We start from the raw sequence: 20,268 nt of genomic DNA on the forward strand, positions 1-20,268 counted from the left end.
AAATTTTGCTTTATTTTCCATGCATCACAGCGGGCGTTTTTCGTGGTAAGGAAAATGGCTTTTGGGTCAATTGGTCTCATACTGGACTAGCAGGCATAGATACACTCATACTTTGTATCTAGTCTGATTGACTAGAATGATCTGTAGTTCAAACCCCCTTTTAGCTAATACTATTATGTTAAGAGTATATTAAGAGTTACATATAGTATATTAAAAGATATCAAATGTATATGATAGACCAGGTTCTCCTCAGAGCCCCAAGCCACCAACGCCAGAGGAAAAGAGGGTTCACGCTTGTGGTCTTGGCATCTCTTTGTCTTTTTGGACCTTCAACTTCTTCTCTTCTTCTTTGATTTTATCATCTCATTTCTATATTCTCTATATTCTCTATATCTCGGTCAATCATTCCTATCCAATCAATATATCAAATCCAATAAGATCAATTCTTTGGAATCCAAAAAAGAAAAAGAAAAAAAGAAAAAGAAAAAGAAAAAACTAAAACGATGACGCCGCTCCCCCCCCCACTAGCGGGCTGAGGCTTGCCAATCTGTTAGTATTTGGGGGGCTTAGGGGGCGATCGTTCAATGTTGCCCATCATTACCCTTTCTGGGGACGTTTCAGGGCCTTGATCGTCGCCCCTTCTCTCTTTCCTTTCCAAGGTTCTTTCTTAGGCTACTTCCAAGGCTTAGACATTCTTTTTCAATTACATACTTCACACTCTTTAAACCCGATCACCTCTAGATCATGCCGTGCCAGTCTGGATGTTCACCATGACAGCCTCATTCCCAATCCGCCCGCGACGCGGCTTGTCGCTTCTCTGCGTCATAACCGCATTTAGCTTTAGCGTTGTTATGGTCATTTGGTTTGGTATGAACACTGACCGTGAATACATCCATCCTGTGCTCACACAATTAATCCCCGCCGGACACTGCGCATGCGAATCCTCTACTACCTTCCAATGCTCGACCTGTCTCACCTGCCCCGAACCCGCTTCCCAAGAAGAGATCACCCCCGCTTGGTCCTTTGAATACACTCGCGATGGTCGCAATGAGGCCCTCAGTGAGAGCCAATGCAAAGCTGCCTTCCCGGGATTATTCGAGGATATCGCGCGCGGACGCAAATTCTGGTCTTCACACGGTCACTTGTCATCGACGGAACTCGACGCGATCACAATCCAACATGGTATGGTGCGGGCATTCATATCCAGTGGGCAATTGTATGTGGTCACGGCACGGTCCAAGGGCGAGGATCACCGACGGAAAATTCTAGGGACATTGAGCTCAATCCACCGTGCGCTGGCCGCCGACCCAGGACAAGCTTCTCGACCGGACATCGAATTCGTTTTCTCTGTCGAAGATAAGGTGGACGATGTGACCAATTCAGAATGGCCGGTTTGGGTCTTTTCGCGAACGCCCACTGAACAAGGGGTTTGGCTAATGCCCGATTTCAGCTTCTGGGCTTGGGATAACCGCGACAATTACATGGGGCCGTATGACCAGGTGGTGGAACGAATCAAGCGAATGGATATCCCTTGGTCTGAGAAAACGCCTCAGTTGGTCTGGCGGGGCAAGCCTAGTTTTGCGCCAAAATTGCGACGCGCGTTGATGGAGGCCGCCAGAGATAAACCGTGGGGCAATGTCAAGCAGGTCGATTGGAACACTGGTTCCAACGTCTTGAAGATGGAAGATCATTGCCATTATATGTTTATTGCGCATGTTGAAGGTGAGTTCAATCTATTCTTTCCCGCCACTTGGGGATGCTGACACACCTTTTTAGGTCGCTCTTATTCGGCTTCCTTAAAATATCGACAGGCCTGTAATTCGGTGATTGTTGCACACAAACTGCAATTCATCCAACATCACCACTATCTTTTGGTGGCAGATGGTCCCAACCAAAACTACGTCGAGGTCGAGCGCGATTTTAGCGATTTAGCCGAAAAGATGGAACCTCTGGTCGCCAACACCGAAACCGCCCGACGCATCGCCAATAACAGCGTCACGACTTTCCGTGAGAGATATCTGACCCCCGCCGCTGAAGCCTGCTACTGGCGATCACTGTTCGATGGCTACTCCAATGTGTGGAACGGGACTGTCGAGCAGTGGTCCAAAAGGGATGATCGCGAACGAGGGCTTCGATATGAATCGTTTGTTCTTCTGGAGAGCGTGAAGATGTACGAATTCGACGCTGCTATCACTGAACAATGGCAGGCTATATTATGATACGCCACCAGGATACGACAGACTACATACCTACAATAATGTGTTAATATCTGATCTCTTGCGAGGTCAGGATAGATGCGTCCGGTGATTTTTAAGGCGTTTCGGGGTCTACCCCCATGTGATACCACGAGAGCGATTATCTTAGACAATTGAACAAATTTAGCGATCTGATTTCCCTTTGTATAGAGTTCTTCTCTATCTTCTACTACAGCCACTTATCCCAGCTCTGTTCATTTACCAACTCATCTAGTACTCAGCCATTTGCACCTCAATCAGTCTCTTCACGACTTCAGCTCAGTCAAAATAACTCGACAACCCAGCGGAGCCAGAATCCCACCCTGTTCAAGTCAGCATATACAAATAACCAGAAACAAATGAAAACATACCGGTGTCATCTTCAACTGATACTCAGGATCAACAACCCAACTAACCCTTCGAAGTAAAACAAACAACAAAATCTTCACCTGCAACAACGCAAACCCCTGCCCAAGACACTTCCGTTTATGCGCATTAAACGGAATATAAGTTCCCCTAACCGTCTCCCTCCTAAATCTCCCCTGAATCTCCTCAACAGTATCCCCCCATCTCTCAGCCTTGAACTCCCGCGCATCCTTACCCCATACAGCCGGATTACTATGCACAGCCCACGCATTCCATCCCACAAACGTCCCCTTCGCAATAGGAAGTTCCCCGCCAAGCATAGCCGGCTGCAAAGCAACACGATTAATGAGCTGACAAACAGGCGGGAAAAGACGAAGTAACTCCAAAACCACAGCTGTCAAGTACGGGAGACTATTGATGATTTCCTGCGATGGATTCGGGTGTGTCTTTGCTGTAGCCATAATCTCCTCCCGTAGTCGATCCTGGATATCGATGCGAGTACCCAGTTGCCAGAACATAGAGGTCACAAGTTGTTGGGCGTTTTCATGGGCTGTCAGAAAGGTTATCTTTAGATTATCCCGGAATTGTTTCTCGTTTATTCGGCCGGATTTGTAGGCTTCACCCAGCATGTGGGAGACCATTTCTTCGGGTTTGTTTGAGCGGTTCTCTAGCATGTTCATTATCTTGTCGTAGAGCCGGTTGTCGAATTCGTGCATTATATTGTATGCCCGTTTGCGTGATGGGAGTAACCATGGGAAATGGTCGAGATCAGGGAAACTGAAGTACATGGGTTTGAAGAGGGTTGCTTTGATGATTGATTGCAGGGCTTCGATTCTGACAGTGCCGTTTTGGTTTCCCAGACTCTGATTTAGTTAGTTTTCATTAAGTATTGGTTTATCTCCGCATGACGAGTTGATATACCTTCAAATCCAGATCTAAGAAGTTCTCACCCATCACATCTACAGCCCATTTCTGTACATCGTCATTAACAAGTATCCCCCTATTCTCCCCAGTCCTCTTCTGCAGATCGATCAAAACATCAACCAACTTCCTTGATTGCTTCAACAAAGAAGTCGTCTCGAAAACCTTCTTCTGTAATCCCGCTTTCATAATCCCCGTATAAAGTCTCCAGTTCTCGCCATGCGCATTGATGATATTATCACCGACCAAGGTCGCAATAACAGCATGCGGAATCTTAATCTGACTCCCGGCTTTTGCGTAGATATCTTCATTGCGGAACATATCGGTTAACCAATCTGGTCGTGAAACGAGAACACTCCATCGACCCGCGAACCAGACTACCACGGCACCGTGTTTCTCTAATGGTGTTCTGAACCAGCGTTCGTATATTTCATCTTGGCCCATTGAGGACCAGAGGCCGAGGATTGAGACATAGATTGGGATTCGAGGGAGGTTGGGGAGGGTTCGGGGGATGTGGAGGTACCAGATTAGGAAGAGGAGGGGTGGGAGGAGGAGGGTTAGGAATGTGAAGAGGAGGATGGGGTAGGCCATGTTTGGGATTTGGATTGGAAATTATTGAAATGGGGTTCTGTTACTCTTGATACTATATAGAGGCACTTGAGTGTTGACCTTGGCGCTTTGTGCCCTAATTAATGCACTTGGTGTCAGCGGAAGTCAAAACTCGAGTACTGATGACACACTGTCCACCGTGACTTTGGTCACATTTTGCTGGATTTACTGTTGGCTTTGGTTTTTGAGGTAGTTTGGTATATCGGGTTTGTAATGCGGTCTACGCTATGTTGTCTAGATCCAGGGAGCACGGGATCCAATAGGTAACATAAGTTGCAGTCTCATAAATAGTGGTGGCATCCCTTCACAAAGGTTATAAAATGTGACGTCTGGTGGCAACTTAGTTTGGAGGTAACTTGGGAACCTTGGAAGGTAGGCATATGTGGCTGTCTAGGCAATTCCTCATTGGGAAACATGTCCACATTCCGTATCGCAGTGCCCTCAGGCCCGTCGAAGTGACGCTTGATCTCTGCAGGTGCAGGGTGATGAGAATTTATTATATTGTTTCTTCTTCTAGCTAATGATGGCAGTCGATTATCTTCTCTTGCTCTGGATATAGGGCCTATATCATGCCTTGAAGCTGGCTATACCAATATCCAAATGACCCGTTTGTATGTGGAATACCTGACGTTGAGGTTCTCTATTTAGACGATGAGAAATCTGAATTCAACCGTTTTCTTGTCGGTCTCTGTGAATGAATATTCAGTGGCAATACACTTTGAACTCTAAGGGAGCTCCAACCCTGCTGACTTGTTATACAATCTTAGTATAGGCGCTAGATGGATTACTTCTATACTGTATGCATTGGGATATGTAATTTGTTCTTTAGGTGATATTAAAGCACAAATTTACATTCTCTCAAGAGTAGGGATTTCAGTTGGTTTATCAAGCAGAGTGGAGATGTATACTAAAGACAAAATGATACCAACAGTCCAAAGAACATGATATCAACAAATGATTACCCACTCTCTAGCTGCAGTCACTAATCCCCAAAATAGTGTAAGATAGTCGTAGTCTAGAGTCCTGCCGAAAGTGTAGCAGACAGCGAGAATCCATAAACCACAGTAGCTATCATAGCGATAGCATTCAAATGGATGGCCATTGCGTGATTTCGCGCGAAGTTGCGGTTAGCCCGATGCACCTTCGACCCATCGGGGTCAGCATCAGTGTTCTCGCTTTCTGCAGGTAAACGGATGTCAGACGTATAATCGGAGGTGCGTCAAGATAAACTCACCCTGTAGCGCCCTCCTGACCAACATCGCAGTGATAGTCCGAGGCCCGTAGATGAACCAATTCAGGCATCCCGTCAAACCAGCCACAGCAAGAGGAGCTACACTCCATGGGTCCTGAACCAGTGAAAATATGCTGTACGGTGGGTGTGTTGCTGCCGTCAGCGCTGTGAGTCCGACCTGGGTTCCGAAGTAGATGGGGAAGAGGCGCTTTTGGAGGACGATGAACTCCTTCATTGGTAAGGCTTGGTAACATATTTTTGTATTTACGAAGCTCTGTATGTGATTAGTTCACAGGATCGCTTGTGTCGTCGAGGGGAGGAGACGTACCTGGTAGAGCTCTGTTCCGAGGAGAGCGCCATAGGAGAGAAGGTGATATGGGAGGAGGTTGCCCACGGTCTTGAAAAAAGAATCCATTGTATCAAGTGACTCTGAAAGGATATGACTGAGACTGGAAGAGTGGAAGAGTTGGAGAGTTAGAGAGAGGACGTTGGGGGTTGGCTGGAAAGTTTTCTTGGCGTCTTAGTTGAGATGTCGACCAAGTCAAAGGATGATGGACGTTAGTTTTAATTGCAATTACAGTCATTTGCTTAGATTGTCTTAATCTACTCTGATAGGTTGTTGCATATAATATCTAAGATATTGGCTTATATTCCATATATTCTATGTAACCGATATATGAAGTTCATATCACACCCTTTCTATTCCACAAAGAAAAGTCATTTGTGAGATAAAAGAGGGCAGTTACACAAATCAATTTTGTTCCAGAATTCAATCCAGCGACAAACAAAACCGGATCTTCCGCGAGTCCATAGAGATCTCACATGCGTCCCGGGAGGACGGAGAGGCACATGGCAGTGCCCTAAATCCACAAACTTGAAACGGGTTCATTATCATTCCGGGTTAATGTGCCGAGAGCAGAACTCAGCCTGACAATTCTATACGGAATTGCGTAGATGGCTTGATGAGTTCTTTAGCGCCATATCTCGGACTCTTCTCCCAACTAAGAAGGCAATGCAACCACTCCAAAATCCAGAAGTTATGAGACTGGTTTAATTTAAACCCCCGGAGTATATCCAACGTGAGCTCATTTTTGCATGAGGGGCTACGTGTCTTATTTTTAGACTTCAAATTGGGTCAAGTTGTACTAACCTGTCACCACAGCCCTGTCTTTCTGTGAACTGTTTATGAGGAGACTCATAAAGCCCAATAGGAGATCTTCTGCCTCATTCTCAGCTTGAGCACAACATCGATATGCCACGTGTGGTGTAATCAGGGACGGCTGAATTCGGAGATGCCCGAATCAACAAGATACATCGACGCCACATGTGAAGTATAAGTAGGCGGGGATAATGATCAAAAGTACTGGAGACAAGTACGTTACTGGGGCAAAAGGTAACACGGTCTTGCCATGCCAAGGGGTCCAAGGTTGGCTCAGAGTCCTTGAGCCATAGATGTGGATCAGAGCGGAGGGTTTCATCGAGTCTGCCAGATCCCAGACTGTTGGAAAGATAATCTAGGGCATCATGTCCTTGCATACGTTCAGGCCGGGGATAGCCTCTTACGCCTCGTACGACCATCCTGAAACCTTCACCCAGAATGCGCAAGTCTGCAGATGTTCGTTCTAAAATAATCGGCAAGCTGAGAAAGGTAGGTAGTTTGACGTGGCTAGACCGAACATCACGCGGCTGAGAAGGAGGTTGAATCAGTGACTTTCAAAGATTACGGACACTTGTTGTACAGGCTGAGTGACACAGTGAGATCAGGCGTGATTTTCCTCGTGGGCGCACGGTCTGTATAAAGCGAAGGGAAGTGATGAATCTCTTTTGTTTCTGACTTCCCGCGCTGAACCTTGAAATCACTATCGACATTTATATGATGCACCATCCTCGAACGCGATATCAGTCAAGACTCTAGTACAACCATTTGCAAAATGAAGGTGGAAGATCAATCTAGTCCCAAGGATGAGGATATCCTCAGCCAAACACAAGATCCGCTGGAAAGAAGGAGATTGCAGAACCGGCTTTCTCAAAGAAATCACCGTAAGATATTGCCCCAAACATAGAAAGCAGGCTTGGAACTGACAGATCCCAGGTCGCAAGATCAGAGAACGCATCGCTAAGCTTCAAGAGCGCGTAATCGCCAACGAACTCAGAGCGGCAGCTGCTCTCAACGGATGGGATCAGGCATATAACCCGTCACTATTCCCAAGGTCTCAGTCCTCCTCGGAGAATGAACTCGGCTTTACCTCGAGAGATGTCTCCCCTTTAATCCCAGACCAGTGCACTCCATTCATGCCACCATATCCTCTTTTCTCCCAAGCGTGGCCAAACGACTTCAATACATTCCCGCAAAATGGGTATCCTGGCGATCTATCCCAATTTACCGGAGTCAGTGAAGCGAGTCCAAGATCCCCTGCGACAAGCGCTCCAGCACAAACCCACAGCATGTCACCACCCAGTTCTGCTCCCGGAGACACATACAGGGAAATGATAGGAACCCCGGAGGCTTTGATACCAGACTCCTTGTCTACATCAGCACCCAATCAGCCGCTGTACTACGTTGCAACTGGTCAGTACTCTAGCTATGAGTTATTGAAATTATCATATCAGACAAGTAACTGACAAAACGCAGAAGCCGCATTGCCTCAAATAATCCATGTCATCAACACCATGTCTCCCGAATACAAAGTGATTGTTCTGGTTCCTCCAGAGTCGCCAGCATCGGCTTCGATACCTTCGTTCCCTTCACCAACCTCCCCCTATGGTGGTCATAACGGGCCGGATCATGGTCCTGCAGCACAACAGTCTACCTCCCAAAACTTGGGTTGTCTGTGTTATCCCCACAATATCCACTCCACACCTACGCAGTTTGCTTCAAGGCCATGGATGGGCGGGGGGTCATATACGCAAACTTGTCCTCTGCACAAGGTGGCCAATACAGTACCCCCGAGGGGACCCTTTCCTGTCAGGATGCTGTGAGTCTGTCAGGTGTGTACAAAGATAGAGGTGGTAGACACGGGCAGTGGGATATATGCAAAGAGCGGGCATTGATACATTGTTCATATACCATGATTTATATTATGTAGAGAACAATACTTATAGCCTTCTACCAAGACTAGTTCACAATAAGTCCGATCTCGGTGAATAGTGAAAGAGACAGTATATTAGGGTTGGCTGTACAATGAGCATACGTTGACGCATACTTATGACCCTCACAAGATCCACTGGAAGACACCATTTAGCGAGAGAATAAGCCAAAAAACTATCAAACACACTTTATGCTTAATAGGCAGACTTGCAGATTTCCTAAAAGGGCAAAAGGGGAAGAATCAAGGTTTAGTAGACATACTGACCAACGGAAGATATTGATACCCTCAAAATCTATTGGATATTGAAGACTTGTGTAATTGCTTCAAGATACTCGGCGAATTCTCAAACATAAGCCAAATATGTGAAACGAGTGACCAGACGCAGAAACGAATGACAGACACGAACAGAGCAAAAGCCAAGACACACATCTCAGTCACAGTGAATTCGCCACAGTTCCCGATCACAGTCACTGATATATCCAGTGCGAGTATGCAACATAGCAGTGTTATCACTAATCAATAGATCACCCTTCTCCCAACCAAAGCGAAGACAAACTCTATAGTCATATGTAATGCGATCCACAATCTGAACCAACTCATTATCGTCATTCTCAATCGTAACATCACACGTTGAGAATTTAGTCTTAGTCGAGTCCCAGGGCTGATGCCAACGTAGACACGGAAGTCCAGAAACAGGATGTTTCACGGTCAACGGTAGATTCTTTAGTTTCGCATCCCAGAATCCATCGTTATCCATAGCCCATGTAACTTTCTCAAGACGCTCAGCAGTCCACGGGAGAGGCAGGTACCGGAAAAACAATCTGGAGCTCGCAAACAAGGTGTATCCATTGCCCTTTGGCGCGGTGGCGGGGCAAGTGAAGAATTGATAGCCAGGTGGGCGTTGGACTTTCTTCTTCTCGCCCGTTTCTGGGTCCGTGATCTCGTCGAACTTGAACATCCCGTCAAAATGCATCGGCATAGCCTCGTTCGATGTCACGTTGTTGCCCATCTTGTCAGAACGTCCGTTGTCCCGTACTTTTTGGATTATACCGAAACTCCACGGGAGAATAGTGCCCAGCTCTTCGCCCTTCTTGACGTAGAGTTCTTCCTCTAGAGTCTCGGAGAATCCACGTAGGATAATTGGTGACATGCCGTTCGATAGCTGACGGACCTTTTTCATGGGGATGGAACGGATCGACGGCCGCGGATTGACATTGTCGATATCCGCAGGGCGGATGATCAGTCCGCAGGGGTAGAGATGCTCGAACTTGACGGATAGACCGTTCTCCGTCCAGTCAAAGACACTTGACTTCTCGCGGAAGAAATATGGCTGTCCGTTTTTATAAATCAGGTCGTGCGTATCGCGTACGTCTTCGGCATGGACAGTGCGATATGAACCGTCCTGCCCGACAGCCACAGAGGAGTGCCAAGGTGTATACCCCAGTGTACCTCGAGTCTGTGGAATAAGCGAGACAGAAAGCTTTCTCTCGCCAGCGGACTCATGGATCGACAATCGGACGTAGTCTTTGCGGTTGGCTCTGATAGCCGCCGCGAACATTTTGCCTCGAATGATCATTTGTCGTGCCGTATCGGCAATCTGTGCCTGTCGAGCGCGTTTTGACATGGTTTTGGTCTCCTCCTGATGGGCTAGATCTTTGGTGAGGAATTTGATGTAACCGCGGTATGTCAGGCATGTATCATTGTCGGTTTTGATAGCCTCCGTCGCGTCGAAGCTGGGGTCGGCAAAGGTGAACATCAGTTCTCGGCGGAGACAGCTGGCGTGAGCCAGATAGACTGCCTTTGCGGCCTCTGGAGTTGAAGATTGGAACCATGGGTGCTTGAGAAGTTCGAAAAGTCGAATGAATTTGACGTGATGGAGCTCTTTCTCAATGGCCATTTTTCGTAGGGTCTCTCCATAATCCCAAACGGTTTCATCTGGGACACCTAGAATATCTAGCAGATGTTAGTATTAAGTGCCTATATCTTGTTGATCATTTTTCCTTACCATTGTATACAAGTCCATCCGAGCTGATGTACACATCGGCGCCAGGGGCGTATACTTCACCGATGTTCTGGCAAAGTCCGTTCAAATGGGCTAAGGCCAATTCTTCACCGAAATCGGGCATATTTCCAAGCACTTTACTGCTTGCATTGGGTGACTTAAAAGGAAATGCAGGCAAGGTCATGCGGATTGGCTGCTGTTTCTCAATTTGATCCGAGACAATTGGAACGAACGACTCAAAGCCCTTCCAGGAAATACCGGGCTTCTCAAAATCAACACCGTAACTTTCGATAATCTTCAACACATTCATAGCCATCACCTCATTTTCCGACATTCCATTCGAGATTTCAGAGGCGATCGGTCCGTCAACCACTTTTTGTGCGTGATGGTTACCATTGCCGTTTGGGTTGATAGTCGAATCGGTGCTGTCATATTCAGACATGGCCTCCACATCCATCTCCATAGTGGCTTTCGTAGGCATTCGATTCTTGAACGGACAAATTTCATTCTCGGCGGGGTGGTATGTAGTGGGAACAATGTCCGCACCAGGTGCCAAGGCGACCATTGTGACTTGAAATGGAATGTATGTTTCCAAAGGAGATACTCTGGGCCAGTCACTGTTCTACCCGGAGAAGATATGAGAGAAAAGCGTTGTTGTCAAGTAACTGTGTTGGTCTCACTTGAGTCCTGAGAGAATAGACAAGATGTGTCGTTTTATCCAGAACCAGATGGTGCTATATAACCAGCATCAGCTAGAACACTGACCTCGGGACAGGAAATCTAGAAAGTTCGTCCCTCGTTCCGATGACTGTAACTCCTGATGCGGACTAAGAAGTCGAGTCTTAGGTTCAACCTAGGGCATCCCAGGCATGAATGGAAATCACACTGTACAACTCGAGGACATAATTTTCTACTCTGTTACCCTATTAATGTCACTAGGGTGGAGGGGATTTCTTAACAAACCTTTGCTAACTTAGTAAAAGGCTTGAGGTTGAATGATGCCCAGATGCGTATGGGAAGCTTAAAACCAGAAAGCTTCACTTATCCTTTCAGTAGTGTCAGCACAGCTGGCGTAGAACCGGAGAATGAGGTGGCTTGAGGGATATTCCTAGAGTAAATGATCAAGTCCTCGATTATCCAATGGGTCTGATGACTAGGGATGCATCAAAGTTCCAGATTGAATAAGCGGAATGGCCTATATGTGTCGATGAGGCTACTTTTCCAAGGTTGTCTCGGGATCCCTGCCAATGCTAGGTAGTAATGACAATCCTATTTGGACAATCCTATGTAGATTCAAGACACATGTAACCTTTGTGACTTGGATCGCTCGAATCTAAGCGGCAAAACCAGTCTAGTCCAGAAGGTAGTCGTAACATAAAGTCCTCTAGCATGAGACTATGCCCGTTCATTAACGTAAGAGTATAGAAGATAATAATTCTGACAGCGTGCTAGACTTTCCGGGCTGAGCCACCAAGGTATGTTTACTTGTTTCTACTCGTGACATACATTGGGTTTACAACTTAGAGCTGAAAATAGTACAGAGAAGCGTATATTGTCGGATTGGACAGGGCTAAACACACGTGCTGTGATACCTCTGCTGTGTTCAAATTCGATTTCAAGCTAGTGCTTGGTAAGAGATTGATAATATATCATCCATCACCAAGCATGCAGCTCACTCTTTCAGCTCACGCCAGTCATACTCCATAAGTCGAGTGATGAATCTCGCCATGTCATGTGTTGTCAATTGACTAACAAGGTAGCATGTGGCGTCTAAGCTTGAGCTTACTCCTCCCGCCGTAAGGAGGCGAACACCGCCTCCTTTCAACAATCCTCCATCAAGATACCGCCTATGCAATACAGTTGTAGCAGGCTCATTTGGATGATTGTAGTGAGAACAGATATCCCGAAGTCTGTCGACACCATGGTGGTGGGTCGTCACAGTCATTCCGCCGAGTACACCTGCAGCGCCGAGCAGAAAGGCGCCAGTACAAACTGACAGCAAGATTCTGGGGCCTAATTTATTTGCAGGTAGGGCTGCAAACTTGCGAATCAAATCAAGCTCCGGTGCGTTGGTTTCAATTAATGGCTGTAAAATTGGTGGCGGGCCACCTGGGATGACCAGGATATCAAAATCCGAAATCTGATCGACCGCGTCTGGTAAAAGCAGGTCTGCGTGGACTGTAAGTGAGCTTGCAGCACGAATCGCAGGGCTGCAAGCGACAGTTTTGATATCGAACATTCTATCGGGGTTTTCTGGGTTTCGGTTGTGCGAGACATGGGATAAAACTTCGATTGGGCCTGCAAAGTCGAGGATGTCTGCGCCGGGAAATAGAAGAACCCCGACTTTGTAGTACTTGTAGGATTCAGAAGACATGATGACAAATTGTGATCTGGTCTTGCACGTAGTCTTTTGGTGGAAGGGGAAGAATAAATAATAGCAGGTGATATTGCTGGGTTTCGCTTGAGATTAGAAAGAGGTGAATTTTACCTCGGAGCATTTCTGACTCTGCTGACTCCGGCGTAAATAAGCCGACTTGTACGACTTGGATCTCCGCATTCACCGATTCGACGGTTAGAGGTTCTCGCAAGCTGGCCAATTGCATCGGTCGTCCGTAGTGCGCTTAAGAATTAAGCTGTCTCGGATGTTAGAGCAGGGAGTCCGGGGATGTAAATGTCTCACATTGAAATGATTCCATGGGTTATCCAGGGACAGAAGAATAAAATTATAGGAATTAGCGGTTCAAACCCATTGGCATAGAATCATGAAGACGTACTATATTGTAGGGAAAGGTTGTGCCTGGGGCCACTAACAGCCCATTTGGATAAGCTGCAGTTCGTACTCTTCTTGATATTATCAGTTCTCGCCTTCAGGTGACCGTTAATATACCCAGGTCTTCTAGTCATATCTTGATCCAGGCTTGGTATATACCTAGATCCCAGAACACCAGCCCCCAAGACGACGCAACGACTCTGTATTGCAAGCGCCATGTTCTCGCGAGGATAATCTCAAAATCATGAGAGCATATCAAAGTCATTGATCTCATTTGTAGTTAAAGACAAACGTCCCGATTTCATGAACTTAGGGCTATTATTAGTCATACGATTCCCCGCGTCTCCGGGGTGGTGGACACTCCGCTATGCAGACAGTAGAATGATGGAGATGAATACACCGTCATAGGCGAGTTGTCGTGTTGCCTCTTAAGTGCTGAGCGATGATGCAATTCGCAATGCTGCTCTAACTGGAGGAGCGCAGTTGCATTTACGAGTGCATTAGAGATCTACAGCAAGTATACTAGGTTCGAAACATTGTGATACTGTGAAGATTCTATAAAGGTATACACATACCAAATGCCCAACGGCGTGTATGACATCATACTGAAGAGCCCATTCAATACGTAGAAAAAAAAAGCCGCCCTTCCAAATTCAAGAAAACGAATTTTCAAACATAACAATCATGAGATGACCGAAAAGACACTCCAGCGCCGCGCTGAAGAAAAACAATCCAAAATTAAACGCTTTTCCAGTGACAGGTCGTCCTTGATCGCTAGCCCCACAGGGGTGGATGGATATACTCAGCTGCGCGATCCAGTATATTGGGCATTGACCATTCACCACTCCCAGAGCTTTCTGGTGTAGGAGGCGGAAGAGAACCAACGCTGGGGGTCAGGGTTGCTGACCCAGGAGCAAGCGTTCCCATGGAAGCGGAAGTCGGGTTGAGGTTAGGATGAGTAGTGGGGTACACGGGCGTACCATTACGTCCTATTGAAGGGCGCGTGTTGGGATTCCCGAATGCGGCAAGAAGTTTTTGCAAAGCACGATGGGTTTTCGCGAGCGACTTGGCCCACTGCGTTTGTGTATCAGGGGGTATCCCACCCGGAGAAGTTGGATCCACCGGAGCGATGGGGCCTGGGGGGTTCGTGGTGCCCGTGATTGGGTCGTAAGTACCAAGGGTTTGGGGCGGCGAGGTCATACTGGCCACATTGGGGGACTCAGTAGAATCATAGGCTCGCTCTGTGCTCGCTCTTTGGGCAATGATACTTTCGAGTGAATGGAGAAGGTTCCATACATTCGGGTCCGCTTTCGCCTCATCAATGACAGCAAGCAGGAATGCGGAGCTGATCGCCCGCTGCAATGCGATCCAGGAACGAGCGGCGTGGGAGCTGATATTGTGCATTTCAATGTAGGCTTCAACGGTTGTCATCAGATTCATCACGCAATTTTCGCGCATGCTGGCTGCGCTGGCGTCACTCAAATCAGCCATGGGTTTGAGCGCTGGCCGGCAGAGCTCAGAGGCGAAATAAGAAGAATGCAATTTCAACACAACTCGCTCCAGATGCTCCGTAGACGTAGAACAATTTCTTGCGTCTCGCAAGTACGGTTTTGCCTCTACCATAATCTTCTGGATGCGTTCCTTATAGACTTGTATACTTTCCAAGCTTATCTGTGCGTGTGGGCTCAACATGCGAATGCGGACAACCTCTAGTGCAAGAGAGATGACACGAGAGAGAGTCTCAAAATAAGATAAATCACCGGGTTTTGAGCCATCCTTGTAAGCGATATCTGGTTGGCTCACTGCAGTGGTGGAAGGACGATCGTAGGAGAGCGAAAAATGGCTGTCTTGCCATGCCATGGACCACCTATTTATGTCAGTGCCATATACTTTCTAGTTGAGATGTGAGAAAAGATATCTTACCAGACATGTCGTCGGCGATATCGTTCAGCTGACGAGAATCGACTTGACTCCACATGGAGACCAAGTGCCAAGCCCATGCGGAGAGTCATGCCAAGCAAGACATAAGAAATTCCGGGGTTCATGTTGTATGACAAAACGTTCCCTATCACCAGGAGAGTTTGGATTGCCTCTATTGTGGGCTGGGAGAGAAAATTGGTCATACGGAGGCACTGGTAGGAGCAGCACACTGTTTGGGGTGTTAGCTAACGGCTTCAATGAAATTCTTAGCGTGTATCACATACCATAGACTTGCGAGGTCAATTCCCTTTCCTTGCTCCCATAATCGGACGACTGGCATCCAGAGGCAAGGATGGCGAATAGTAGTCCCAGGTACGCAATGCTCACACCAAGAGGCTTTTGTGCTTCATCTGCATTAGCGACGTACTCGCCACCGATGGAGGTTCTTGTCCCCAGTAGAAGCTCGAGTGTGTTCTCAAACTCAAAGATATCTTCTAAAACAGGATAGATGGCACCCGAAATGTCCTTGTAGTAGTAGAATAACCTATAGCAAGAAAGCAATGTTAGCGCGAACAATCCCGATCAGAAATTAGATTCGAAAAGACTACTCACTCTCGGCACTGCTGGTCACTGGGAAGGGCGCTGCAGACGGCAGTGATATCAAATGTTGACATATCAGACGACCATAGATCAACAAATGGATAGGTTGCAGACTCATTGTCCAAACCGAGCTTCGGCAGGATTCCTCCTTCCAAAAGTGCTTGAAGTTGATCAGACCCGGACTGGTTGTTCAGAATGTAAGCCAGAACAGAGCGAGATCCTAGATGGACAGTGCCTTTGCCTAGAGTATTGGCAGCGTGGATACCCTCGCGTTCCGGTGAGGCACACTTCGAACGGGAACTCGCATCAGGACTCGGCACGCTTGCGGTGTCCATGGAGGCCGGGAGACCATCTTCCGCCCTCTCCAACCCAACTCTAAGGGAGGAAATGGTAGATTCCATTTCTTGCAATCTGTTGCGCACATTATCCCATTCCTCGCGGGCGATTGAAACTCGTCCACCGCCACCTGTAGCGGGAATGTGCGGTCGACTCAAGGTCGGCTCATGTTTCACTTCTGGCGCTTCATCGTATGCATATGCTGTTGAATATTCAGGTATGGGTGCCGTTGATGCGCTAGGGGCAGCGCTATCTTGAAAGGCTTGCGATCGTTTCTTGGAAGGGCGTTCGTAGGAGCAAAGGTCTGCATGATCGCGCTTGACGCACCCGTCGCACGGCAGATTGCGATCGCATTTAACCTTGCGTGCATGGCATGGATAGCAGGCTTTGGGCTCGCGGGCCTTGCGCTTTGTGCGGATGATTGCGTCTACCTGGGCCTGGGGCAAATCGGAGACAGCTCTGTTGGGCGCAGAAGTCATGTCGGAGGCAACGGAGGGCGAGAATGAAGTTGATTTTGGGTAAGGCGACGTCATTCGGGCTCAAAAAAATTGTCGATACAATATATCCTTACTCGATCTCGAATTTATGGCCTATACAGCAGGTGTTTCATTCGGTCATTGGCATGGGAGTAGAGGGCCGCGATTTGGGAGTTGGATTGTGGTTTCAACACATTGGCGACAGGTATAGTTCCATAAATTCATTAATTAAAGAAGATCAGCATGCTAAGCAATGAAAGCTTGGATTTGAAATTGTACGCGATTTGTTCAAGGAAACTGGGATTAAGCGCCGGGACAATGCTACGGCACGTGACGTGGGGCATCCAAATGCGGAATTAAGCCCTACGTCAGCATTGTATACTCTTCAGGACTTGGAATAATTCAAGACCCATTATAATTTGTAAAAGGCGTGATATATATGACAATTGATGTACATTTGTTATGTATTGGTTGTAAAAATTTGTCCGGAAAAAAGATCGCTTTTAATGGATTGTAGTCTCTGTTTAAACCATGCCTGATGCATTAGGCCTACTTCCAAGTTATGACCACCTCAATATTCACCTGGGCAGGTATTGCTTGCTCCTTGAAAGTTATCTATAATCCTTTCCTTCCTCCTTCTCCCCACACAACTATATACATGGTGGTGGGTCTGGGAAAGCAAGGGTTAGCTAGAAATATATAACTCGGTAGTAGAGATAGTACCTCGGGTATGCGTACCCTCATTTTAAGCGTAGTTGTACATAGATGCCTATATAAAGAGTATTTGACCCCAAAGCAGTGAGAAATGAAGGAACATGAGGTTAAGCTTGGAGATAGAGAATTTGGCTTATAAAATTATCTTTTCTACTTGTGTTCACCTCACCACCTTCACCACTGTCACTTTTGTTGGGACGGTTCATGGCGCCAGGTTATTCTCTCGCTTCATAATGATTGCTGGTGTGGTCTACTACACCCCACCCCCACTATTGACAAAACATCAACCGTGTTTTTGTCCCTTGTGATTGGCCTTGATGGGCCAATTTTAATGGTAGAGTCCAGTGCCCACCATATATATATATATCATTGCCATACCCACTAATACTGTCCTGTTGTAGAATTCGTTTTACTGATTTAAAGCTATATATGTTTATATATATACTTTGAATTCACAGTCTTTGGATCAAACCTCTATTATTTTGCTATGGGAGATGAGGAAATTATATTGAATCCTTTGTGATCGGCAGACTATACCAAGGTAAGCGATTATTATGGGTCCCGGCTCCATGGGGTATAATATGATTGGTCTATTGTAAATAGTCTGGAATGATCTCGGGGTATCCTACCACATTTAGCTGAGAGCTAGCAAAATTTTCCAGATGTTGGGTGAATTTAGCGCTATACATCGATAAATTGTAGCCTCTTCAGGAAATTTCTACTCAATAAAAGTTACGTAACCTCATAGCATGACTGATTTCATTTCGACAATATACAGATCTTGCTTGTTCAGGTGTAAATCGTGCTGATGTTGAGAAAACCAAACCTCGTGAACTATATGAAGTTCAATTGGGAGTGCAATAGATGGTCATACAGCAAGCTTGAAATTTGAGAACAACACTCATTTTCTGATGCTTTTTTTTGGATGAGGTCTATGATTGATTTCTCACATTAGCTAGTGGAAAACGCATTAATCGAACTTAATGCGTGATGTGCTCGAAAAAAATCTCAAAATAGGTACAAGATCACCTTGTGGCCTAAGGTGTTAAAACTAACGGCCTGAGGCCTCTAGCGGGACGGAAGATCCCCAGCCCCGGCTGACCAATTGAGAGTGACGTACCGGGTAGCTGCCAATGTTTAGGCCTGTTAACCCAACTCAGCTCCGTTGACCCTCACATTGATTTACAACATACTTCCTTCCATCTTGGACAAACGGCTATTTTCACTATTAAACCTGGTCTTAATTCCTTTCCCCTCCTCTTTTCCCACCTTCGGTTCCCGAAACCTGCCAACTAAACAATGGAGGGTAACCCCGCGGAGCACGATGAGGCTGTGTCTCAATTCTGTGCTATGACTGGAACTCCGGCATCAGAGGTAAGCTTCTTCCTAGATCTATGCATCATATGGCTGCTGACTTTGAGTGCTTGATTGTCTAGGCCAAGGAATATCTTGCTGCCAATGGGTGGGACATCGAAGCTGCCGTCACAGAGTTCTTTACGGAGCAGGACGAAGTCTTGGAAGATATGGGCACTCGTGGCGAGCGACAAATAGGCACAGAAGGTAGTTCTGGAGCTCCTGCGGGGGGTAGAACTCTCGGGGGAGGTGCTGTACCAGCTTCATCGTCTGCCGCAGCTGGGTCTTCATCATCCACCCGGCGCACAGCACCCAAGAAGAAGTTTGCAACACTGGGAGATTTTGCGTCAGGAGGAGGCGGCGGTGGTGATTCGTCCGATGGAAACGAAAGCGACGACCATGACCATGACTTCTTCACAGGTGGTGAAAAGTCTGGACTAGCTGTGCAGAACCCGGATGACTTGAAAAGGAAGATCCTCGAAAAGGCCCGCAAGTATGTTCCCTAGAGATTGCTGGGAACATTGAACCTAAATAACACTCAAACTTCAACAGGGCGCAGCCTCCTCCTTCGGACGACGCCGTGCCAAGGGCATCACATTTCACCGGAACTGCCCGCACACTCGGTGGTGACGATACGCCAAGTCAAGTGATTGAAAGCCCATCAGCCCCTACTCAACAGCGTGCCCAGCGTGTTCAACGGACTCTTCATTTCTGGGCTGATGGATTTTCCGTTGATGACGGTGAACTGTTTCGATCGGACGACCCCCGCAATGCAGAGATCCTGGACGGCATTCGCCAGGGCCGCGCCCCTCTTTCCATCATGAATGTTCAACCTGGGCAGGAAGTCGATGTGGAACTCAAGCAGCATGAAGAGAAGTACACCAAGCCCAAGCCCAAGTGGAAGCCCTTCTCGGGTTCTGGACAGCGCCTCGGCAGCCCAACTCCTGGCGTAGTGAGCCAGGCCCCCACACCTTCATCTTCTACAGCTGCATCATCTGCTCAGGAGCCACCGAAGCCCACCGTGGACGAATCACAACCTACGGTTACCCTACAAATTCGCCTAGGAGATGGTACGCGGTTAACATCTCGGTTTAATACCACCGCCACCATTGGTGATGTCTATGCATTCGTTGCTGCTGCTACCCCAGATGGCGCAAACCGTGAGTGGGTCTTGATGACGACCTTCCCCAGCACAGAGCTCAGGGACTGGGACGCCGTTCTTGGCGATATGCCGGATTTCAAACGTGGAGGTGTCGTTGTCCAGAAGTGGAAGTAAGATATGCCACTGATACTCTCTTTCGTGAGGTTTTCCCTAAATAGTGGTTCAGTGGTTCGAAAAAGCGAACATTAGGGCAGTGGGCTTGTATGGGTGAACGTTACATGCCATATCTGATACCGAAGGAGGACCTTCATATTTGCTACGTAGAGCAATGGCAACTTGCCGAACAGGCTCTGAATTCAAAAATAAGTGACCAATCCACCCTTTCATATTCCCAGGTTCCAAGTCATACCAGCGCGTAGAAGGTTAGTCAGAATGCGATTGATAAGCGCCCGAATATCGGCATCCCCACTCTTGGAAATTCGTCATTGCGCTTTCACTTGCTACAACCTTTCTTTTCTCCAATTCAAGCATACACTACTGAAATA

The 20,268-nt window shown here is 47.2% G+C and overlaps 8 protein-coding genes across 8 annotated transcripts; 3 read left to right on the forward strand and 5 right to left on the reverse strand.

Moving 5' to 3' along the window:
- Positions 1-770: 770 nt before the first annotated feature.
- PGRI_094120 (uncharacterized protein) lies at positions 771-2,219 on the forward strand (the record flags this gene model as incomplete). The annotated part of the gene is made up of 2 exons (XM_040797125.1): positions 771-1,722; positions 1,777-2,219. The coding sequence occupies 2 exons, from the start codon at positions 771-773 to the stop codon at positions 2,217-2,219; spliced, it is 1,395 nt and encodes a 464-aa protein (XP_040649936.1).
- Positions 2,220-2,500: 281 nt separating this feature from the next.
- Positions 2,501-4,112, reverse strand: xanG (cytochrome P450 monooxygenase xanG; the record flags this gene model as incomplete). The annotated part of the gene is made up of 3 exons (XM_040797126.1): positions 2,501-2,557; positions 2,606-3,463; positions 3,522-4,112. The coding sequence occupies 3 exons, from the start codon at positions 4,110-4,112 to the stop codon at positions 2,501-2,503; spliced, it is 1,506 nt and encodes a 501-aa protein (XP_040649937.1).
- A 1,033-nt stretch (positions 4,113-5,145) lies between these two features.
- Positions 5,146-5,776, reverse strand: PGRI_094140 (DUF4149 domain-containing protein; the record flags this gene model as incomplete). The annotated part of the gene is made up of 3 exons (XM_040797127.1): positions 5,146-5,309; positions 5,365-5,635; positions 5,690-5,776. The coding sequence occupies 3 exons, from the start codon at positions 5,774-5,776 to the stop codon at positions 5,146-5,148; spliced, it is 522 nt and encodes a 173-aa protein (XP_040649938.1).
- Positions 5,777-7,292: 1,516 nt separating this feature from the next.
- xanC (transcription factor xanC) lies at positions 7,293-8,340 on the forward strand (the record flags this gene model as incomplete). Its single annotated transcript, XM_040797128.1, has 3 exons — positions 7,293-7,401; positions 7,454-7,930; positions 7,994-8,340. 3 exons carry the CDS (start codon positions 7,293-7,295, stop codon positions 8,338-8,340), a joined length of 933 nt encoding a protein of 310 aa, XP_040649939.1.
- A 540-nt stretch (positions 8,341-8,880) lies between these two features.
- xanB (isocyanide synthase xanB) lies at positions 8,881-11,017 on the reverse strand (the record flags this gene model as incomplete). The annotated part of the gene is made up of 2 exons (XM_040797129.1): positions 8,881-10,403; positions 10,456-11,017. The coding sequence occupies 2 exons, from the start codon at positions 11,015-11,017 to the stop codon at positions 8,881-8,883; spliced, it is 2,085 nt and encodes a 694-aa protein (XP_040649940.1).
- A 1,107-nt stretch (positions 11,018-12,124) lies between these two features.
- On the reverse strand, positions 12,125-12,826 carry xanA (isonitrile hydratase-like protein xanA; the record flags this gene model as incomplete). The annotated part of the gene is made up of 1 exon (XM_040797130.1): positions 12,125-12,826. The coding sequence occupies one exon, from the start codon at positions 12,824-12,826 to the stop codon at positions 12,125-12,127; it is 702 nt and encodes a 233-aa protein (XP_040649941.1).
- Positions 12,827-13,996: 1,170 nt separating this feature from the next.
- Positions 13,997-16,611, reverse strand: PGRI_094180 (putative C6 transcription factor; the record flags this gene model as incomplete). The annotated part of the gene is made up of 4 exons (XM_040797131.1): positions 13,997-15,089; positions 15,146-15,371; positions 15,427-15,686; positions 15,755-16,611. The coding sequence occupies 4 exons, from the start codon at positions 16,609-16,611 to the stop codon at positions 13,997-13,999; spliced, it is 2,436 nt and encodes an 811-aa protein (XP_040649942.1).
- A 1,956-nt stretch (positions 16,612-18,567) lies between these two features.
- PGRI_094190 (protein phosphatase regulator SHP1) lies at positions 18,568-19,897 on the forward strand (the record flags this gene model as incomplete). Its single annotated transcript, XM_040797132.1, has 3 exons — positions 18,568-18,642; positions 18,705-19,114; positions 19,174-19,897. The coding sequence occupies 3 exons, from the start codon at positions 18,568-18,570 to the stop codon at positions 19,895-19,897; spliced, it is 1,209 nt and encodes a 402-aa protein (XP_040649943.1).
- Positions 19,898-20,268: the final 371 nt, after the last annotated feature.

Source organism: Penicillium griseofulvum, assembly GCF_001561935.1.
Source record: "Penicillium griseofulvum strain PG3 chromosome Unknown contig_15, whole genome shotgun sequence".
Taxonomy (NCBI): domain Eukaryota; kingdom Fungi; phylum Ascomycota; class Eurotiomycetes; order Eurotiales; family Aspergillaceae; genus Penicillium; species Penicillium griseofulvum.